The sequence below is a fragment of the Bos grunniens genome, chromosome 17 (assembly GCF_055505025.1).
Source record: "Bos grunniens cultivar Pamir isolate PY7600 chromosome 17, Bosgru_T2T1.0, whole genome shotgun sequence".
NCBI classification, from domain to species: Eukaryota; Metazoa; Chordata; class Mammalia; order Artiodactyla; family Bovidae; genus Bos; species Bos grunniens.
This window is the reverse complement of record NC_141181.1, coordinates 10,130,904-10,152,141: the sequence shown is the minus strand read 5'-3', so window position 1 is coordinate 10,152,141 and position 21,238 is coordinate 10,130,904. Positions and strand designations below refer to the sequence as shown.

The 21,238-nt window shown below is 41.0% G+C and overlaps 1 protein-coding gene across 21 annotated transcripts in view; it reads right to left on the bottom strand.

The window, feature by feature from the left end:
• Nucleotides 1-21,238, bottom strand: part of NR3C2 (nuclear receptor subfamily 3 group C member 2) — a 457,363-nt gene that overhangs the window by 56,620 nt on the left and 379,505 nt on the right. Inside the window, exon 8 of one of the 21 annotated variants that reach the window (XM_086346417.1) lies at nucleotides 1,831-18,260. The exons of the other annotated variants lie outside the window; for them this stretch is intronic. Coding sequence (XP_086202543.1) covers nucleotides 18,254-18,260 — 7 coding nt within the window. The 3' untranslated portion in view covers nucleotides 1,831-18,253. Of the gene's footprint in view, nucleotides 1-1,830; nucleotides 18,261-21,238 lie in introns of those variants that run through there. 21 annotated transcript variants of the gene reach the window in all.

Below are 21,238 nucleotides of genomic sequence, written 5' to 3'. Positions count from 1 at the left end.
AATTTCCTACTGAAGAATATACATATACATACATATATAATTAAAATTCTGCAGCAGTCAGTCACTGAATGTTGAAATCTTTCCGTCTTGCTATGCCTGAAAGTGTTTTTATTTCACCTGCATTCTGGAATGACAGTTTAACACGTTATAGATTTCTAGTGTGGTAACCTCCTTCAGCAGAGAAGGCAATGGCACCCCACTCCAGTGCTCTTGCCTGGAAAATCCCTTGGACGGAGGAGCCTGGTGGGCTGCAGTCCATGGGGTCGCTAAGAGTCAGGCACAACTAAGCAACTTCACTTTCACTTTTCACTTTCATGCATTGGAGAAGGAAATGGCAAAGCACTCCAGGGCTCTTGCCGGGAGATTCCCAGGGATGGGGGAGCCTGGTGGGCTGCTGTCTCTGGGGTTGCACAGAGTCGGACACGACTGAAGCGACTTAGCAGCAGCAGCAGTAGCAACCTCCTTCAGTACTTTGAAGATAGTATTCCACGACACCTGGATCTTCACCACCACTTCTGGGATTTTTTTTTTTTTTTAATTTTATTTTTAAACTTTACAATATTGTATTGGTTTTGCCATATATCACATGAATCCGCCACAGGTATACACGTGTTCCCCATCCTGAACCCTCCTTCCTCCTCCCTCCCCATACCTTCCCTCTGGGTCATCCCAGTGCACCAGCCCCAAGCTTCCAGTATCGTGCATCGAACCTGGGCTGGCGACTCGTTTCATATATGATATTATACACGTTTCAATGCCATTCTCCCAAATCATCCCACCCTCTCCTTCTCCCACAGAGTCCAAAAGACTGTTCTATACATCTGTGTCTCTTTCTTGTTGGTCTAATTGTCTTTCCCTTATAGGTAGAGAACTAGTACTTTCCTTGGTAGCTTAATAAAAACTTGCTCTGTTTATTTTTGATGCTTGCATTTTCAATATGAGGAACTCAAGTATGCACTTATTTTTATTCCTGTTGGTCAGGATTCAGTGTCTTTATTTGATTTGAAGATGCAGTTATTTCTTCAGTTCTGAAATGTTCTTAGACATTATTTCTTCGAATATCACCCCCACCCCACCTATTTTTCCTTTTTGAACTCCTACTCGTGGGTTAGACCTTTTCACTGAATCTTCTGCACTAACCACTGTTTCATATTTTCTATCTTCTTATCTCTTTGTACTGCGTCCCAGGTGGCTCAGTGGTGAAGAACCTGCCTGCCAATACAGAACACAAAAGAGATGTGGGTTTGACCCTTGCGTCGGGAAGATCCCCTGGAGGAGGGCATGACAACCCACTCACGTGTTCTTGCCTGGAGAACCCCACGGGCAGAGGGGCCTGGCGGGCAATGGACCATAGGGTCACAAAGAGTTGACGTAAGTGAAACGATTCAGCACGCACATCTGCACGGCACTCTAGGTGACTTTCTCATCTACTTTCTAATATTTTTTTTCTGTTTCTGTGTAATCTGTTTAATGTTTACAGCGTTTTGATTTTAATGTTTTTCATGTCTTGTGCTTGTTTGCTGAATCGTGTCTGACTCTGTGACCCCACGGACTGGAGCCTGCCAGGCTGCTCAGTCCAAGGGATTTCCCAGGCGAGAATATTAGAGCACATTGCCATTTCCTCCTTCGGAAATGGCAGGCTAGGTGCCTAGAAACGCTTGACTTAGTTTTTCCTCAAACATTTCTGTTATTTTCCATGAGATACTTCTTACTTTATGGTTATTATACGTCCTTTCTCTAAATCATACCTTATCTATTATATCTCTAAATACTTTCAACATGTTTATAGTTGGTTTAAAATATTTTAAATTCATTTTAGGGGGACGCTCATAAGCCTGCCCAGCATGTTTTATTAAGGCATATACTGTTTCTAGGTGAGTCCCAGGGGCACTGTCTTGTGGAAGGGACTCTGCGGGAAGTTGTAGCATTTGTAGCTATCAGGGGTACAAGCATTTCACTTGATCTGGACCAGTTTTGATGCTAAATTTTCAGCTTAATTGCTTTTTGCAAGACTCGTGTAGTTTAAATTTAGACTCCACACTTGACGTGATGCAGGCTTGTGGCTCTTCTTTCTTTCGGCTTCCTTGCCACGTCCCTGGGCTGGCTGGCTTGCTGGGTTTACTGTCCCTGCAAGTAGACAGTGAAATCTTTTCAGAGCCTGGGGCTCCATTGCAGGCCCAGTCTTGCAGGAGTGTACATTCTCCTTTCCTGTTCTTGTTTGTCTTCTAATACCCATCCCTAAGGCGTTTTTCTGCATCCAGAAGTCGGAGGGCCATGTGTAACTAGCTTTAACTCCAAGTTGAACTACTCTGGCGGTGAATTCTCTGTTCTTTTTTTCTTTTGAACTTAGTTATATATTTAAGACCTTTTAAAATACAAAATTTCTATGTATTTTGTACATAGAGGGGGGGAAAAAAGCTCAATTCCATTTCACCATTCCAATTGCTAACTTTAAGCTTCTTAAAGGCAAGATCCATGTCCGATTGACCTTTGTGAAGGTCAAAGAGAGTCTGATAGCCAAGTGCCCTGTGTCCATCTTTATACAAAAGTGTTTCATGAATGAATGAGAGAGAAGGAAAGCCAAAAGGAAAGAGGACAGGCGAAGACAACCAAATGAATGACAGACACACAGATGTACATGTGACAGTGATGATCAGAGAAAGGTAACACTGAAAATTCACAGAAAGATCAAGTGGCTAATAAACTAGATACTGCTTTTGTTAAGTTCTTGAAAAGTTTCCAAGAACAAAAGGAGAGATATAGGTTATAAAAGGGGGTGAAGCGGATAACAAATCTGGAGTCTGTGGAATATAATACAACACATATTTGATGACACGCAGTTTAAAAGTGCACTCCTAAGCACTTGATCCCTTCAGCTTCCCTGCGCAAGAGGCAGAACAGACATCCTTGGCTTTGCCCCAGTAGGGGGTAGGAATGCATGGACCATGGGCCCCTGAGTGTGCCGGTTTTATGAGCCTGGCATCATGTCACTTCTGAGATCTAGGCTTATCATATGTAAGCTGGGAATTAACACTAAATCCCACTGTGCAGAGATGTAGGGACCAACTGTATGGAAGTTCTTAAATTATAAAGCCCTCTATGAACATTAGCTTTTGCTGTTGATGTCATGGGGAGAACAAAATGCTTCTTGAGAGACCAATGATCATTTTGGTTAAACAGACCAAGAAAGAATCGAATTCTTAAAATTACTTTCCAGGAAAATAAGACTGCATTCTTGTTGTTATTTCTACACACATCATGGTAAATAAATCAGGAGAAAAACCAGAGAGGATGCAGATTTTCAAGAAGGTAGATGTGACTTGCCCAGGGTAGAACAGGAGGATGAAAGGTCTCATGTCAGTGTTTCTGTTACCAGAAGTGTTAGCAAAACGTCCACACACAGATTAAAGACTGTGTACAGACAGACCTCAGATTCTACTTGAAAGACAGATTAGAATGTGTAACAACACACCTAAAAAAAGCCACTTTTTTGTCACTTGTATGGGAAAAGCATCTCTTTAACTCTTTCTTGAGGCATTATTACCTGAATAATCGCCATCGTCTTCAGAGCTATCCCTTATGGAATGCCTACCATACCAAAATTCCGTCTTGTTAGTTCTCATAATGCCTTGTGGAGACTCATTCTCATGTTCGTGACAAGGAAATACTTTAGGTGCACAATGGAGCCTTGGACTTAAACCCAGGTTTTTTTCTTCAAAACACTGGCCTCTGCATGTGAGCCAAGCAATTCCTGAAGGACCACCCCCCGACCCCCTCCCCCATGATGCAGAAAGTGGAAAAGACTTGCAGTGAAGAGCACAGCACTCTCTTAAAAGTTGTATCCATGAAACTGGGGGAAATCTGTACTGAACTGGTCACCACAGCAGTGACTGGAGTAAGAGATAAAGCCCAAATGATCCTAGATTATGAACAGTGTTCCTCAAAAGACAACCTGACGAGGCTAACGAAGTGAAATGAAAGTCGCTCAGCTGTGTCCAAATCTTTGCAACCCCATGGACTATACTGTCCATGGAATTCTCTAGGCCAGCATACTGGAATTAGTAGCCTTTCACTTCTCCTGGGGATCTTTCCAACCCAGGGATTGAACCCAGGTCTCTGGCATTGCAGGCGGATTCCTTACCAGCAGAGCCACAAGGGAAGCACTGAAGAGGCTAGGATGTTCTTAAAATAGACCTCCAAGAGATGGACTCCTTTCTGACAGACATATCCTCTCCACTCTGTTTAAGTGCATGCCATGAGATGGTGGGAACTGGGTTGCTTTCAGGCTCCTGACTCAAGAGAACCACCTGAAGCTGTTTTCAGCTAAGTTAACATCCCAGTCGCACTGACTTCACTCCTCTTCACTCTCTAGTTCCCATTCAGAGACTCTTAGGGCTGACTGTTTCACCTACCTCCATCAGAAACACGGCTCCCCAGCTAAGCCTGTGAGCCTCAACTGCTGAGCCCACGCTCTGCAGTAAGAGAAGCCCCCACAACGAGAAGCCCTGGCACCACAGCAAAGAGTCGCCCCCATTCGTCACAACCAGAGAAAGCCTGCATGCAGCAACGAAGACCCAGTGCGGCCGTACATAAATAAAAAGGGGAAAAAATCCCTCAGGCCTTTCCTCTCTCCACGTTGCTGGCTTAGTCGTTTACAGCTCCCTCCTTCAGAGTGTCTCTTCACAACTATAAAGAGGTATTTGGTACCTCAAATGTTTTGCTGTCACATTTGCTCCCTTGTTTATATTTTGCTCCCCATTATGTGGTAAGATTTTGTGTTTTTCCAATTCCACTGCTGCTGCCACTGCATGAAATTGAGTTCTCTAAATGAAGAGTACTGTGTACTCAATATAGCTTGAAATTTCAAGAAAATAGGCCATCTTAAAAACACATTTTACATCACATCATTTTTTGCACAATTAGATTAAATGCACAGAAATTTAACGTACATCCAAAGAAGTTGAAACAAGGACAATCTTTTCAGCATGATACGGGGATTAATTTTACAACAACATAAAAGTTATCTCTGCTACCTGCTTTGATTCATTAGATAATCTTACCTCATTTTGACTAAAAAATAAAATAAAATAAAAATACACAGACTACTTTGGGAAAGAGATGAAATTTGTATAAAAAATAAAAGTAAATGCCAAAGTTACCTGTGAACAGTGGGGCTGATATAGAGCCAGTAGGAGATTTTTGATGTAGGAAACAGCCCTGTATTAAGGTGAACATCGGACCTGACACTCATTTGTCTCTACTTCTAAATGTGGATACAACATCGTTTATAAACATCGTCTCCTTTTTAGGAATAGCACAAAGTCCAATTTTCAATAAACATGATAACAAAATGGTCACAGAGACCCAGTTTCAATGCAAAGACCTTAGGCTTAAATCCATGAGAATGACAGTTCTAAAATATTCTCAAAGAAACTCTTAAAAAAGAGAAAGAGAAAGAAACATTTCAATTGTCTTACCATTTTCTCCAACTAGGAAACCAATTTTATTCACAGCTATAACTTTATCTGGTCCTTTCTTAGGACACCTATTACACTAAATTGAAATCGTATGATCATTTGGAAATAGTTTTAAGATATTATATTAAAATAATCTAATGTCTCTAAACTTGATTTACTTGGAACAAAAGTGAAGAATCAAAGAATGAGAAAATACCTTTTTTTTTTCTTTTGAAAGAATTTTGAGTAGGATATGGAATTTACTCTCGTAATAAAAGTGGGAATTAGAGGGCCTTCTCTGCTCGTCCAGTGGTGAAGAATCCGCCTTCCAGTGCAGGCGACTTGGGTTCAATCCCTGGTCAGTGAACTAAGATCCCACAAACCTTGGAGCAACTGAGCTCTCGTGCCACAGCTACCGAGCCCGGAAGCTGCACCTGGAGAGGAGTCTGCGCGCCACAATGAAGCGCTCATGTGCCACGACCAGGACCCAATGCAGCCAAATAAATACTTTAAAAAAGAGTGGGATTTAGAAAAAGGCCCATTTAAGTCAGAGTGGGAAGGGCCTCACAATTTAAATGATTTGCATGGTAGTCGCCTGCTTTTAACTTAGTGGCTAAAAGATGTGAACCACTGTGTGTCTACGGGATCCATGTGTTCTTACCATTATTATATGGTAACAGTTTTGTCCTATTTCACATTATGAGACTAGCCCATTTAACCTACTGTCCAATGGCTGTCAGAAGGAACACTCTTGTTTTGGTATTCAAGTACTGGTCTACTAAAATATTACTAAAGATGTGCTTGAAAATCTTATTCAATTATCTGGAGGTCCATATTGGACACAGCTGACTTAGGAAATTATTGTCCTAACTAAATACATTCCTGGAATCATATTTATGTTCTGCTCTGATAGAAACAAGACAGTTGATAAGCCCAAACCACAAAATATTCCAGGCTACAGGTACTACAGGACTCAGAAGCTGTAAGTTTTAGCCTGAACAGCTACAGGTATTCTTCATGCCGTGACCATTTACAAGGAGAATGCAAGCTAGCTTCAACTTACAGAATCTCTGCAAGAATTGAAAGCAGGCAGGGTCTTGAAGAGACACTGGTACCCCATGTTTGTAACAGCACTACTGAAAATACCCAGAAAGTGGAAGCAATCCAATGTGCATTGACAGATGAATGATAAAGTATGCCACATACATATGTTGAAGTATTATTTAGCCTTAAAAAGGAAGGATATTCTGACATGTGCTACAACATGGATGAAACTTGATTGCATCATGCAAAGTGAAATAAGGCAGTCACAAAAAGACAAATACCATGTGAGTCCACTTCTCTGAGGTACCTAGAGTAGTCAAATTCAAAGCGACAGGAAGCAGAATGGTCGTTACCAGGGCTGGGAAGAGGAGGGAGTAGGGACTTATTTATATAACAATGTGTCGATGTATTTAACATTATTGAACTATACAGTTAATAATGGTTAAGATAATAAATTGTATGGTACAAGTATTTTATCACAATTAAAATTGTTAATTAAAACAATCTTTCTCTTTCCAAGAACTCACAGATTGTTAATTAAAAAAGAATATTTGCAAATTATGACTTATAAGGGGTTAATGTCCAAAATATATAAATAGTTCATATAACTCAACATCAAAAACAAACAACACAATTAAAAAATGGGCAGAAGACCCGAATAAACATTTTTCCAAAGGAGACCATCAGGCCATCATGTACAAGAAAAGATGTTCAACACTGATAATCATCAGAGAAATGCTAATTAAAACTACAATGAGATATCACCTTACACCTGGCAGAATGGCTATCATCAAAAAGACCACAAATAACAAATGCTGGTGATGACGTGGGAAAAATGAGAACCCTGGTGGGAATATAAATTGGTGCAGCCACAGTGGAAGGCAGTACAGAGGGTTCTCAAAAAACTAAAAACAGAACTCCCACAAGACCTGGCCATTCCATCCCTGGGCATATATATCTGAAGAAAATGAAAACATTAATTTGAAAAGAAACATGCACCCTCATGTTCACAGAGGCACTGTTTACAACAGTCAAGATATGGAAGCAACTTAAGTGTCCATCAACAGACGAGTGAGTGAAGGAGACGGGGTACGTATATATACAATGAAATACTACTCAGCCATAAAAAAGAATGAAGTTTCGCCATTTGCAACAGCCAACGGTGGACCTGGAAGGCATTATACTTAGCGAAATACATTAGAGAAGAAAATATACTATATGATACTATTTAAATGTGGAATCTAAAAAAAAAAAAAGTTTAGTGAACATAACAAAAAAGAAACAGATTCACAGACATAGAGAATAAACTAGTGATTACCAGCGGGGAGAGGGAAATGAGGAGGGGCAGGATACGGTTAGGGGAGTTAAGAGGCACAAACTATCTGTATAAAATAGGTAAGGTACAAGGATACACTGTACAACAGGGAATAAAGCCAACATTTCATAAAAATTATAAATGGAGTGAAACCTTTAAAAATTGTGAATCCCTGTGCCGTACACTGAAAGTTACATAATACTGTGCATTAACTAAGTGCGTGTGTGCTCAGTCATGGCCAACTCTTTGCAACCCCACGGACTGTAGCCTGCCAGGCTCCTCTGTCCATGGGATTTCCCAGACAAGATTACTAGAGTGGGCTGCCATTTCCTCCTCCAGGGGATCTTCCTGACCCAGAGATCAAATCGTCTTCTGTGTCTCCTGCACTGACAGATTCTTTACCACTGAGCCACCTGGGAAGCCCACATTATCTATACAACAACAACAAAAAAATCTGCAACTCATCATCCTATCTGCTATACTTTGATGGAGATTAGAAATTCAGATCTGTGTTTAATTGTGTAACTTCTCTTACGGTTTAGGCTTTTTATTTATTCTTCTTTTATAATATATAAATAATCTTCCTCCATTTTTACTATTTGCCTTTTGTATTTTGCTGCATTTTTAGTCTTACTGTATTGGTGTTTTTATTATAAGCTGCACTAAATGCTTTTTGAAAGTAGGAAGAGTGAAAATTCTTTCAAAAGCCATAGTTTTAAAAATTAGAAATGGTTCTCGAAAGGCCTGTCTGCTGTTGCTTTTGTATCCCAAGGAGGAAAGGAAAATAGAGCTACCTTTATCACTCCTTTCTCTTTCCAAGAACCCACAGTTGATACATGTCACTGTTTTACACTGGTTGATTTCATAAATGCCAAAGCAGAAGTTCCTAGCCCTTCCACCTATGGGAGCCTATGGACGGTACAGTGACATTTTGAAACTTAATATCCTTTAGCAATATTGCAGCAAACTGTACCTTCGTCACCCAAACACCTTTTCAGTGTGTAGACATCACTTTGCTTAGTAAGAAACTAGAAAACTAAGTCTTTGAAATATTTCACTTTAACCCCTGAACCCAACTGAATCCTATTGTTTAATCAAACAACAAGCAACTCTCATCACCTGGAAAGTCTGTATCCTTCTTCTGGATACTACGGCACATATCATTTTTTTAATCTATTTTTAGTTGGAGGATAATTGATTTACAACATTCTGTTGGCTTCTGCCATACAAGTGTGAGTCAGCCGTAAGTGTACCTGTGTCCCTTTTCTCTTAAATCCCCCTAACACCTCTTACCCCATCCCACGCCTCTAGGATGCCACAGAGCTCGGGGCTGGGCTCCCTGTGTTATACAGCAACGTCCCATCAGCTGTCTACTTACATGAGGTAATGCATCTGTTTCAACGCTACTGTCTCAATTCTTCCTACCCTCTGCATCCCCTGCTGTGTTCAAAGTCTGTACTCTATGTCTGTGTCTCTGTCCCTGCCCTGCAAACAGGTCCATCAGTACGATGTTTCTAGATTCCATGTATATGCACCAGTATATGAAATTTGTTTTCCTGACTTACTTCACTCTATGTAACAGGCTTTAGGTTCATTGACCTCATTAGAACTGACTCAAATGTGTTCCTTTTTATGGCTGAGTAATATTCCATTGTACATTTGTAACACAGTTTCTTTATCCATTCATCTGTTGATGTTCATCTAAGTTACTTCCATGTCCTGGGTATTGTTAATAGTGCTACTATGAACACTGGGATACATGTGTTTTTGCAATTATAGTTTTCTCAGGGTATCTGCCTGGGTCATACGGTAAGTTTATTCCTAGTTTTTAAAGGAATCTCCATACTGTTCTCCATAGAAGCTGTTTCCATTTACATTCCCACCGACAGTGCAAGAGGTTCTCTTTTCTCCATACCTTCTCCAGCATTTACTGCCTGCAAATGTTTTGACGACGGCCATTCTGACCAGTGTGAGGTGATACTTCATTGTGGTTCTGACTTGCGTTTCTCCGATAATGAGCAATGCTGAGCATCTTTTTGTGTGATGGTTGCCATGTGTATGTCTTCTTTGGAGAAATGGCTGTTTATATCTGCTGCCCACTTTTTGACTAGGTTGCTTTTCTGGTATTGCTGCTGATATATTTTGGAGATTGATTGAAGCATGTATCTTTATATGAGTGTGCCTTTATATCTTTTGTACAGTGCACAGGTCCAAAATTACATGAGTGCTAAATAAATATCTGATAGCTACAGAGAACAGGTGAAGCCAACAGATTTCACAGACTTTGCTTGCTCCTCAAATATAGATACAAAGTTAGTGCTCACTCAGGGCTGAACTCCTTTAAGTCTCTGAAATCTCAAGAAGACGTTTCTTAATAAACCTGCTTGCTAACATACTATTACTTCTATCCATTGCTCCAGCTGTATGCACGCGTGTGTATGTGTATGCTGAGTGCTATGTTGGAATGAACTCATCAGTAGTGCCAGTCTTACAGCAGAGAGTTAAATAATTTGAGTGGGGTAGTGCACACAGATAATTACAGCAGATCTGAAGGACCAGACCTTATATCTGATACTGCAAATCACATCATTATGTCTGAATAAATCTAACATCTTGTTACATGGTCAGTCTAACAGATGGTCCCTGTCTCCAGCTTGTTATTTTCCTAAAAACAGCATGCAGAAACAGTTCTTCTTTTTCAAATCTTAATTAGAATAAAAATGACCTCAATTTGAGCATTCAAATGATGCCAGTTTATGGTTTTTATTTTTTTCACAGTCTTACTAGATTTTTCCCTAACGGACAAACAAAATATATCTGTAGGAGGACCATTTTGCTAGTTGCAGTTTTGATGTCTGTTCGTTTTTACAGTATTGACATCATCTATTAACAGCCAGGGCAGAACTCAGCTGCTCAAGAATTGCTGGAGAATGTTGCTTGTGGTTTGCTTTCCTGGACAGGTGTGCCTAAAGGAGTGGTCTCCCCACCATTTCCATAACATTCATGTATTCCCCATTAATTTTACATGGTGAAAGCTCAGAAACAGTTAAAAGCTGGTTCAGTGTTTTTCTTGTTACCTTAACTGACGTTCCAGAAGAGATGTGTTTCACAGAACTGACCTTGACTTAACCATACAATTTCACTGACTTTAATGAATGTTACACAGATCAAAAGAATATGTGCCTATCAAAAAAAATCTAGAAGGGGCCTAGTTATACGATGGTAACTGTAATTGACCAGCAACGGTCTTAGAAATCTACAAATGTTTTATTTTTAACCATACATTCTATAGATAGTTTTTAGTAAAACTCTTTTGTGCCTTATATTTTTAAATACTTATACAGGATCATTTCTTTTGGGTACAGGACCATGTTTTTTGGTACAGAAAGAAACATGTAGCCATAATCCACTGTGAAAAGGTCGGATTCTAGAGCAAGTTAATTGTGGGCACCTGCATGACAAAAATGTTTTGGACTGACCAAGTCAATCTTAGTATTCACTGCATTGTTAATTTCCACAGACCAGTTATGATATAATTCATTTAAAAAGTCCCACTGCATAGCACAGGGAACTGTATCCAGTCTCCTAGGATAAACCATCATGGAAAAGAATATAAAAAAGAATGTACATATGTGTATAACTGGATCACTCCGCAATACAGCAGAAATGAACACAACATTGTAAATCAACTATACCTCAATAAAAAATAAAAAAGTGATTTTGAAGCAACTTTTCATGACATATTTGTCCTGAGATGTGTGACTAATACTTCACACTAGAGGAAAGTCAGGAACACAGCAAACTGCTGAATATTTACAAGAATTATGGCTCTCTATGTATTACCTATAAACTTTGGCACAGGCAAACAGGTGCAGGCACTGTCTTACTCCTGACATCACAGGGGACTGGAATGCAAAAGTAGGAAGTCAAGAGATACCTGGAGTAACAGGCAAATTTGGCCTTCGAGTACAGAATGAAACAGGGCAAAGGTTAACAGAGTTTTGCCAAGAGAACACATTGGTCATAGCAAACGCCCTCTTCCAACAACACATGAGAAGACTCGACACATAGACATCACCATATGGTCAATACAGGAATCGGACTGATTATACTCTTTGCAGCCAAAGATGGAGAAGCTCTATACAGATAGCGGAAAAAAAAAAAAAAAAAGACTGGGAGCTGACTGTGGCTCAGATCATGAATTCCTTATTGCTAAATTCAGACTGAAAATGAACAAAGTAGGGAAAAACACTAGACCATTCAGGTATGACGTAAATCAAATCCCTTACAATTATACAGTGGAAGTGACAAGTAGATCCAAAGGATTAAATCTGATAGAGTGTCTGAAGAACTGTGGATGGAGGTTTGTGACATTGTACAGGAGGCAGTGATCAAGACCATTTTGAAGAAAAGAAATGCAAAAAGCCAAAATGATTGTCTGAAGAGTCCTTAAAAATAGCTGAGAAAAGAACAGAAGTTAAAGGCAAAGGAGAAAAGGAAAGATGTACCCATCTGAATGCAGAGTTCCAAAGAATAGCAGGGAGAGACCACACACCTTCCTCAGTGATCAGTGCAAAGAAACAGAGGAAAACAATAGAATGGGAAAGACCAGAGATCTCTTCAAGAAAATTAGAGATACCAAGGGAACACTTCATGCAAAGATGGGCTCAATGAAGGACAGAAATGGTATGGACCTAACAGAAGCAGAAGATATTAAGAAGAGGTGGCAAGAATACACAGAAGAACTGTACAAAAAAGATCTTCACGACCCAGATAATCACAATGGTGTGACCACTCACCAAGAGCCAGAGATCCTGGAATGCAAAGTCAAGTGGGCCTTAGGAAGCATCACTACAAACAAAGCTAGTGGAGGTGATGGAATTCCAGTTGAGCTATTTCAAGTCCTAAAAGATGCTGCTGTCAAAGTGCTGCACTCAATATGCCAGCAAATTTGGAAAACTCAGCAGTGGCCCCAGGACTGGAAAAAGTCAGTTTTCATTCCAATCCCAAAGAAAGGCAACACCAAAGAATATTCAAACTACCACACAATTGCACTCATTTCACATGCTAGTAAATGCTCAAATTTCTCCAAGCCAGGCTTCAACAGTCTGTGAACTGTGAACTTCCAGATGTTCAAGCTGGATTTAGAAAAGGTAGAGGAACCAAGATCAACTTGCCAACATCCATTGAATCGCTGAAAAAGCAACAGAATTCCAGAAAAACATCTACTGCTTTACTGACTACACTAAAGCCTTTGACTATGTGGATCACAATAAACTGTGGAAAATTTTGAAAGAGATGGGAATATCAGACCACCTTACCTGCCTCTTGAGAAACCTCTATGCAGGTCAGGAAGCAACAGTCAGAATCAGATACGGAACAACAGACTGGTTTCAAATTGGGAAAGGAGTACATCAAGGCTGTATATTGTCACCTTGTTTACTTAACTTATATGCAGAGTACATCATGTGAAATGCTGGGCTGGATGAAGCACAAGCTGGAATCAAGATTGCCAGGAGAAATACCAATTATCTCAGATACACAGATGGTACCACCCTTATGGCAGAAAGCAAACAACTAAAGAGCCTCTTGATGAAAGTGAAAGAGAAGAGTGAAAAAGCTGTTGTAAAACTGAACATTAAAAAAACCAAGATCATGGCATCTGGTCCCATCACTTCATGGGAAACAGATGGGCAAAGAATGAAAGACTTTATTTTTGGGGGCTCCAAAATCACTGCAGATGGTGATTGCAGCCATGAAATTAAAAGATGCCTGCTCCATGGAAGAAAAGCTATGACCAACCTAGACAGCATATTAAAAAGCAGAGACATTACTTTGCCGACAAAGGTCCATCCAGCGAAAGCTATGTTTTTTCCAGTAGTTGAGTATGGATGTGAGAGTTGTACTATAAAGAAAGCTGAGTGCTGAAAATTGATGCTTTTGAACTGGATGCTAGAGAAGACTCTTGAAAGTCCCTTGGACTGTAAGGAGATCAAACCCGCCAATCCTAAAGGAAATCAGTCCTGAATATTCATTGGAAGGACTGATACTGAAGTTCCAATACTTTGGCCACCTGATTGATTAACTGACTCACTGGAGAAGACCCTGATGCTGGGAAAGATTGAAGGCAGGAGGACAAGGGGAAGACAGGATGAGATGGTTGGATGGCATCAGCGACTCGATGGACATGAGTCTGAGCAAGCTCCAGGAGTTGGTGATGGATAGGGAAGCCTGGCATGCTGCAGTCCATAGGGTCACAGTGTTGGACACGACTGAGTGTCCAACTGAACTTGGCACAGGCAAACAGGTGAACACTGCAGGCCATGTGTTCCTCCTGACAGCAGCCACTCTACCAGGGGCAGAAAGTGGCCTGATTATTTCCTGGACACTTTACGACCTAGTGAACCAAATATTTTGATTTTTTTTCCTGCACCATGGCACATGTGGGATGTCAGTTCCCTGACCAAGGATCAAACATGTCCCCTGCAGTGGAAGGGCAGTCTTAATCACTGGGCTGACAGGGTAGTCCCACAAATGTTTAGATTCTTAATTTTGGTAACGAAGTGTATATGTCTTTGACAAAGGAGCAGGCTCTAGTTCTTGACCAGATAAAATTCTAAGTATAAACGAGAAAGGCAACCCTCACTGAAAATCGTATTCTAGGACTCGGATCCAAGCAGTTGGGTCTCAGAGCCTGCATTCAACTGTTACATTCAGGTTAAAGCATCCAACAGTGTGCTTTGAACCTTATGAGACTTCATCAGGGTTAACCATGTTAAGAGTTATCACAAGAATTGCTCTGCATGCAGAATGGATACAGAAGAAAAATATTCACTTCTGAAATTTTTTTTTTAATTATTAAGCCTCATTTTTGTAGGCTGTTGCAAAGAGTTGGACACGGCTGAGCGATTTCACTTTTCACTTTCACTTTGTAGGCTGTAGATTTTAATAGTAAAGTTCTGGAATGCAACAGTATGAAGATGACAGGTGGTTCAACAGAAGACAGAAAACCTACAGTGAGCTAGTGCCTCAAACAGGGGCATTTCAGGTACATACTTAAAGACACTGCTTCATTTCAATAAATGACCAGCATTTTCTGACTTGCTTGCTAACTACTGAATTTCAAGAAGGTAAACAACATGAATTGCTGAATTCAGAAATGTCACTGGACTATTACTTGAGTAAAGGGTGACCGCCAATCATTTTTGCCTAGTTTGATAAAAGTTATGTATTAAACTGCAACTTCTGGAGTTATTTTCTTCCTGAGGCAAAAGCCACAGTCTTCTAGCAACCAGAACCTGTCTTGGGTTATAAAGAAGGTCTTTCACTCTGATGAAGCCCAGGTGTGCAGCTGTGCTTCCAAGGCAATAGTTGAGCAGCTCACCATTGGAGAGGTGGCGTTAGCAATGCGTGTGCTAGGATGGGGATGCAGGTGTAGGAGGTGGGGAGCCACTGGATCACTGAGTCCTTCTTCTACCTTCAGAGTCTTGCTTTGGAAAAAGAAAGCAGCTAAACCTCCAGTGCCAACCTAGATAGCATTTTCAAAAGCAGAGACATTACTTTGCCAACAAAGGTCCATCCAGTCAAGGCTATGGTTTTTCCAGTGGTCATGTATGGATGTGACAGTTGGACTGTGAAGAAAGCTGAGTGCCGAAGAATTGATGCTTTTGAACTATGGTGTTGGAGAAGACTCTTGAGAGTCCCTTGGACTGCAAGGAGATCCACCAGTCCATTCTAAAGGAGATCAGTTCTGGGTGTTCTTTGGAAGGACGGATGCTGAAGCTGAAACTCCAGTACTTTGGCCACCTCGTGTGAAGAGTTGACTCATTGGAAAAGACCCTGATGCTGGGAGGGATTGGGGGCAGGAGGAGAAGGGGACGACAGAGGATGAGATGGCTGGATGGCATCATGGACTCGATGGACGTGAGTCTGAGTGAACTCTGGGAGTTGGTGATGGACAGGGAGGCCTGGCGTGCTGCGATTCATGGGGTCGCAAAGAGGCAGACACGACTGAGCGACTGAAGTGACTGAAATGAAACCTCCAGTGATTGTTATTACAGACCCTCTTCAACTCATTAACCAAACAGGGACCTAGAAAACATTTTCCATAATGCCATAATTCTGGGGGAATGGTAGTTTCTTCTGTTTGACTCATTCTAAAAGCCAACAAATCCATTTGCCTAAATTTATTTATTTTTAAATTAACTTACTTTTTATTGAAGTATAGTGGATTTACAATGTTGTGTTCGTTTCTGGTGTACAGTAATGTGATTCAGTTATATGTATACATATATCTTTCCCAGATTCTTTTCCCATATAAGTTATTACAGAATACTGAGTAGAGTTCCCTGTGCCATACAGTATATCTTTACTGATTATCTATTATACATATATCGTGGCATGGGTTTCCCAGGTGGCTCAGTGGTAAAGTATCTGCCTGCCAACGCAAGAGATAAAGGAGACACAAGTTTGATCCTTGGGTGGGAAAGATCCCCTGGAGGAGGAAATGGCAACCCACTCTACTATTCTTGCCTGGGAAATCCCATGGTCATAGGAGCCTGGTGGGCTGCAGTCCACGGGGTCACAGAGAGTCAGACACGACAGACTGAGCACACGTGCACACATACAAATATTGTGTTAATAGCACATATCTGTTACTCCCTGATTTTTAATTTATCCCTCTTTTACCACCTTTCCCCATTTCTTGTCTTCATCAGTTTCTTTTCTATGTCTGTGAGTCTCTTGCTGTTTTGTAAATAAGCTCATTTGTAGCATTTTTTATAGGTTCCACATATGCGCAATATCATATGACCTTCGTCTTTCCCTGAGTTACTTAATATGATCATCGCTAGGCCCATCCATGTTGCTGTAAATGGCATTATGTCATTCTTTTTTTATTCTGCCGAAATTAAAAAACAAAAGATGTTCAACTTGATTAATTTAGTGGAGATGAGCCATGCATCCTTTCTTATTACCGATTCTGAACATCTGTCACCAGGCAGGTTTTGTTCAGGACACTGTGAACACCTGCGTCATTCAGGACGGGGTGGGGTCAGCATCACACCCCAGGCCAGCACACCAGCAGCACAATGTCAACGCCGGGACGCACACGCACACAGACGCGGAGTGAAAGCCGCGCAATGCTTATTCAACGGGGAGCCTCAACAGTTCTCTTCTTTTTTAATCTGCTTGTAGAAAGCTGCCAGTCAAGACAGCCAAGGACCATAGCTAACATTTTCTAACCTCTTTCACTCAGAAATTCTGTAAACTTCTGAGCTTCCCCTAAATAAAAATGAAGGGCCACGGAATCTCTCTTTACTGACAGACAAATGATTCATTGGGGTTTTGTGTTCATCACCTAGGAGCAAAGAGAGCTAAAGCTCATATTTCACAAGTGTTAGTGCCCTGGGTCCTCTGGAGGAGGCAGACTTTGAATGAAGTGTCCTGAAAGACAAGGAAAATCAGAGCCTGGGCTGGGTTTTAAACATGACCTAGACTTTTGTTCTTTCACTCAGTCATGTGTGGCTGACTCTTGGCGACCCCATGGACTGCAGCACGCCAGGCTCTCCGGTCCTTCACTATCTCCCAGAATCTGCTCAAACTCACATCCATGAAGTCGATGATGCCATCCAACCATCTCATCCTCTGTTGCCCCCTTCTACTTCTGTCCTCAATCTTTCCCAGCCAAGGGTGGGAATGAGTTGGCTCCTCATATCAGGCAGCCAAAATACTGGAGGTTCAGTTCTTCCAGGGAATATTCAGGGTTGATTTCCTTTAGGATTGACTGGTTTGATCTCCTTGCCATCCAAGGGACTTTCAAGAGTCTTCTCCAGCATCGGTTCTCAAAGTGAGGTCTGAGGACCCAGGAGTACCCCCGGGACCTTTCCCAGGAGTCTGGGAAGTTCCTTCCCTGTGTGTTCCTGTTCTGACTACACATCTGGGTGAAGCCAAATATTTTTCCTACACTTTGGCCAAACAACCTATCACAACAGGTAAGAGGGTGAACTCTCTTCCTTTAAGTCAGATTGAAGGAATTTGCAAAAAGGCAAGAGTGCCACTCTAATTTCTTTGGTTTTAGGAAAAAGTTATCTTTCATAAAATATGTATCGCTGGATGTTTATGTTGTTATTTATGTAATATGTCAATGTTATTTTAAAGTGAATGAATCAAAATTTTAAAAACATTTATTTTAATTTCTGATACAGGTGAACACCAACAGCTATAACTTACATAAACAAAAGGTCTTTGGGGTCCTTGATGATTTTAAGAGCGTAAAGGGGGTCCTGAGAACAAAAAGTGTGTGAGCCACTGATCTGATCCAATCCCCTCCTTCTGTCGATGGGAGAAGAGGGTCTCGTGAAGTGAATCTCTCACCTGACAACACGGCAGGACTCAGCAAAGTCAGGGACTGAGCCCCAGGATGTCAACAACGGAGCTCCTAAATACTGTGGCGATGTCAGAGAGCAAGGAGACAGATTTGGAGGACTAAGTCACATTCCAAATCACAGTTCCAATTTTTCTAAGAATATTTTATTTCCCATTTGTGTTTTTATACCTTTGGCATGGTCTCATCTATTTTAGAGAGAAACTCTTATGAAAGATGATACATGATTGGTCAGTAAAGTTTCCAAATATACAGAGTCTCTGAAACCATCTAATGAAACCAATATTAATGCCAAAAGTCTTGCCTGAGAAATCAAGTTCCATGGTCAAGGTATAAGCCTTGATGTAGCTGAAAAATTCTGAGATTTGGACTGAGAGACATCTGGGCTTGAAACATTGAGCCTCTGTCTCATCTTTGAAAAAAGGGTAATAAATTCCCATGTCATGGCTGTAAAGATGAAATAGGATAACGTGTGGGAGATGGTGTATATTATAGCATAAAGCCTTTAACCAGCTCTCAGCATCAGCTTATCATCCTTCAAATTCACCTTCTAAACTGCTAAGTCACTACAGTCATGTCCGATTCTGTGCGACCCCACAGACAGAAGCCCACCAGGCTCCCCTATCCCTGGGATTCTCCAGGCAAGAACACTGGAGTGGGTTGCCATTTCCTTCTCTAATGCGTGAAAGTGAAAAGTGAAAGTGAAGTCGCTCAGTCGTGTCCGACTCTTAGCGACCCCAGGGACTGCAGCCTACCAGGCTCCTCTGTCCACGGGATTTTCCAGGCAAGAGTACTGGAGTGGGTGCCATTGCCTTCTCCACCTTCTAAACTACTTGATTATTAATAACTTTTGCACTCTAGTGTCCTTGTAAATGGGCAGTGTTATGCACTGAATGTTTGTGTCCTCCCCCTTCATATGTTGATGATGCTCTAATCCTGGATGTGATGGTATTGGTAGGTGGGGTTCAGGGGAGGTAATTAAGGTTAGGTGAGGTCATGTGGGTAGAGCCCCCAGGATGGGGGCAGTGGAGACCCCAGAGCTTCCTCTGTGCACCATATGAAGGCAGTAAGAAGGCTAGGAAGGTCTTTACCAGGCCTGACCACGCAGACATCCTGATCTTGGAATTCCAGCCTCCAGAACTGTGAGAAATAAATGCCTGCTGTGTAAACCGCCACACCTTTTTTTTTTAAATAGCAACCTGAGGTGCCAAGACAGAGAGGGATACCATGCCTGTAGCAGGAAGGGAATTAAGAGTTTATAACTGCTCAGTACACCAACTATGGAATAGACAGCATCTTTTCCAAGGTGGACGGACCGAGATGGGCCTAGTTGGACGAAGCTTGTGACACCTGGAACTGTGGATGTTGTCTGAGACGACATTCTCGCTGCAGCGCAGGTACATGTGACCCAGATACACGCTGAGCTTTAAATAAGGAGGCAGAGGGTCTCCACGTATGGGGTTTTTTGACTTCTCTTCCTTCTCCACTTGTTTGTTTCAGAAAAGTATCAATCTCAAAACTTAAGACAAATTAAATAACTTCTCCAGAGCCCTCTGTAAACAACTCTATTAAATTAGTTCATGACTTTATGGGTGAAAGTGAGGGATCTAAAACCAAGATCATCTCTCAGTGTGACACAATAAAAATAGCTAATCACATGGCTTGGCTTGGGTTTTAAAAGTGTCTAGAGACACAAGTTCAGAAAATACTTTATATATCAAGACAAGATTGTTTTCCTTCAATGAGAGGGGCACCATCAAACAACCATCTTTGTATCTTATGACCTGTGTCAAGGGAGGAAGCCAGGAGCCCTCTTTAATTGTGTTAATTAACTAATCCATTCCTTGTCATCTGCCCCATCTTGCAATAGAATCACTGCATCAAAACTAACTTTTCTCTTTTATTTTTTCAATAAAGAAATTAATTCCAGTGCTATTATTTTGTGTGGAAAAGGAGAGTATTTTTAGCCAAAGAGACCACAGTCCTTGAGCACATTAACTGGAATAAAGGACAACATGCTAATATTAGCCACACTAAGCCTTTTAAACATAACATATGATCTTAAAGTGGTTCTGACTTTTATTCAAAATGAAAAATAGCTCCCTCTAGTTAGCTACAGGAAAGCTGGGACATATTTCTTGCATCATCACTACTCTGTGATTTCAATATAGTTAAAAATAGCTTAAACAGTTCATTCCATTTGCAGTCTATTTGTTTTACTTTAATTTCATACTATACTGACAATTACTCAGCTTCATTAACTACTTAGGAAATTTCTCAAGTACACTACAAGAAACATCAGGCAAGAAATAATAAATTACAGCATGTACGTTCTTGAAGTCAATCCCGAAAGAGCCTTTTCATGAAATTCACACGCTAAGCCCTTAAAGCCCTGTAGGGTCAACCCACATCAGGATTCTTGCTTCTGACCCTTGTAGTGGAAAGATGATTCATTACGAACCTAAACATCACCACTGTGTGTCAATTACATAGAAAGCATTTTGCTAGACGTTAAAGAAAAATTTAAAAATAATTCCTGTACTCTAGGAGTTTACAGTATACTTGGAATAAAAGTGTGTATATAAGACACAGGAAGCACCAAAGGACTGATATAGAAAAAAACTGATAGAAGAAGAGAGGTTTTTGGGAAAAGTCACTCGAGTTTGATGGTAAGAGAAGTGATCAGAGGAAGTACCCTCTGGCTTGGGCTTGGGGCAGAGGGGCAAGGAAAACAGAAGCAAAGGCACAGCAGTGGCAAGACAGGATGAAGGGATGTGGAAGGAAGGGTCATTTGGCCGCTACAGAGTTTCTGCGGGGAAATAATGCTGCAAATAGTATTGAAAGACTAATTCCTGTGATTTCATATAGTGCAGTGTGTATATGTCAATCCCAACCTCCCAATTTATCCTCTCTCCTTCCCCTACTCCAGTAACCATAGCTACTAAGGACATACTGTATAGTATAGGGAACTGAATTCAATACTCAGTAAAGACCTATACGGGAAAAGAATTTTAAAAAAAGAATGGATGTATGTGTATG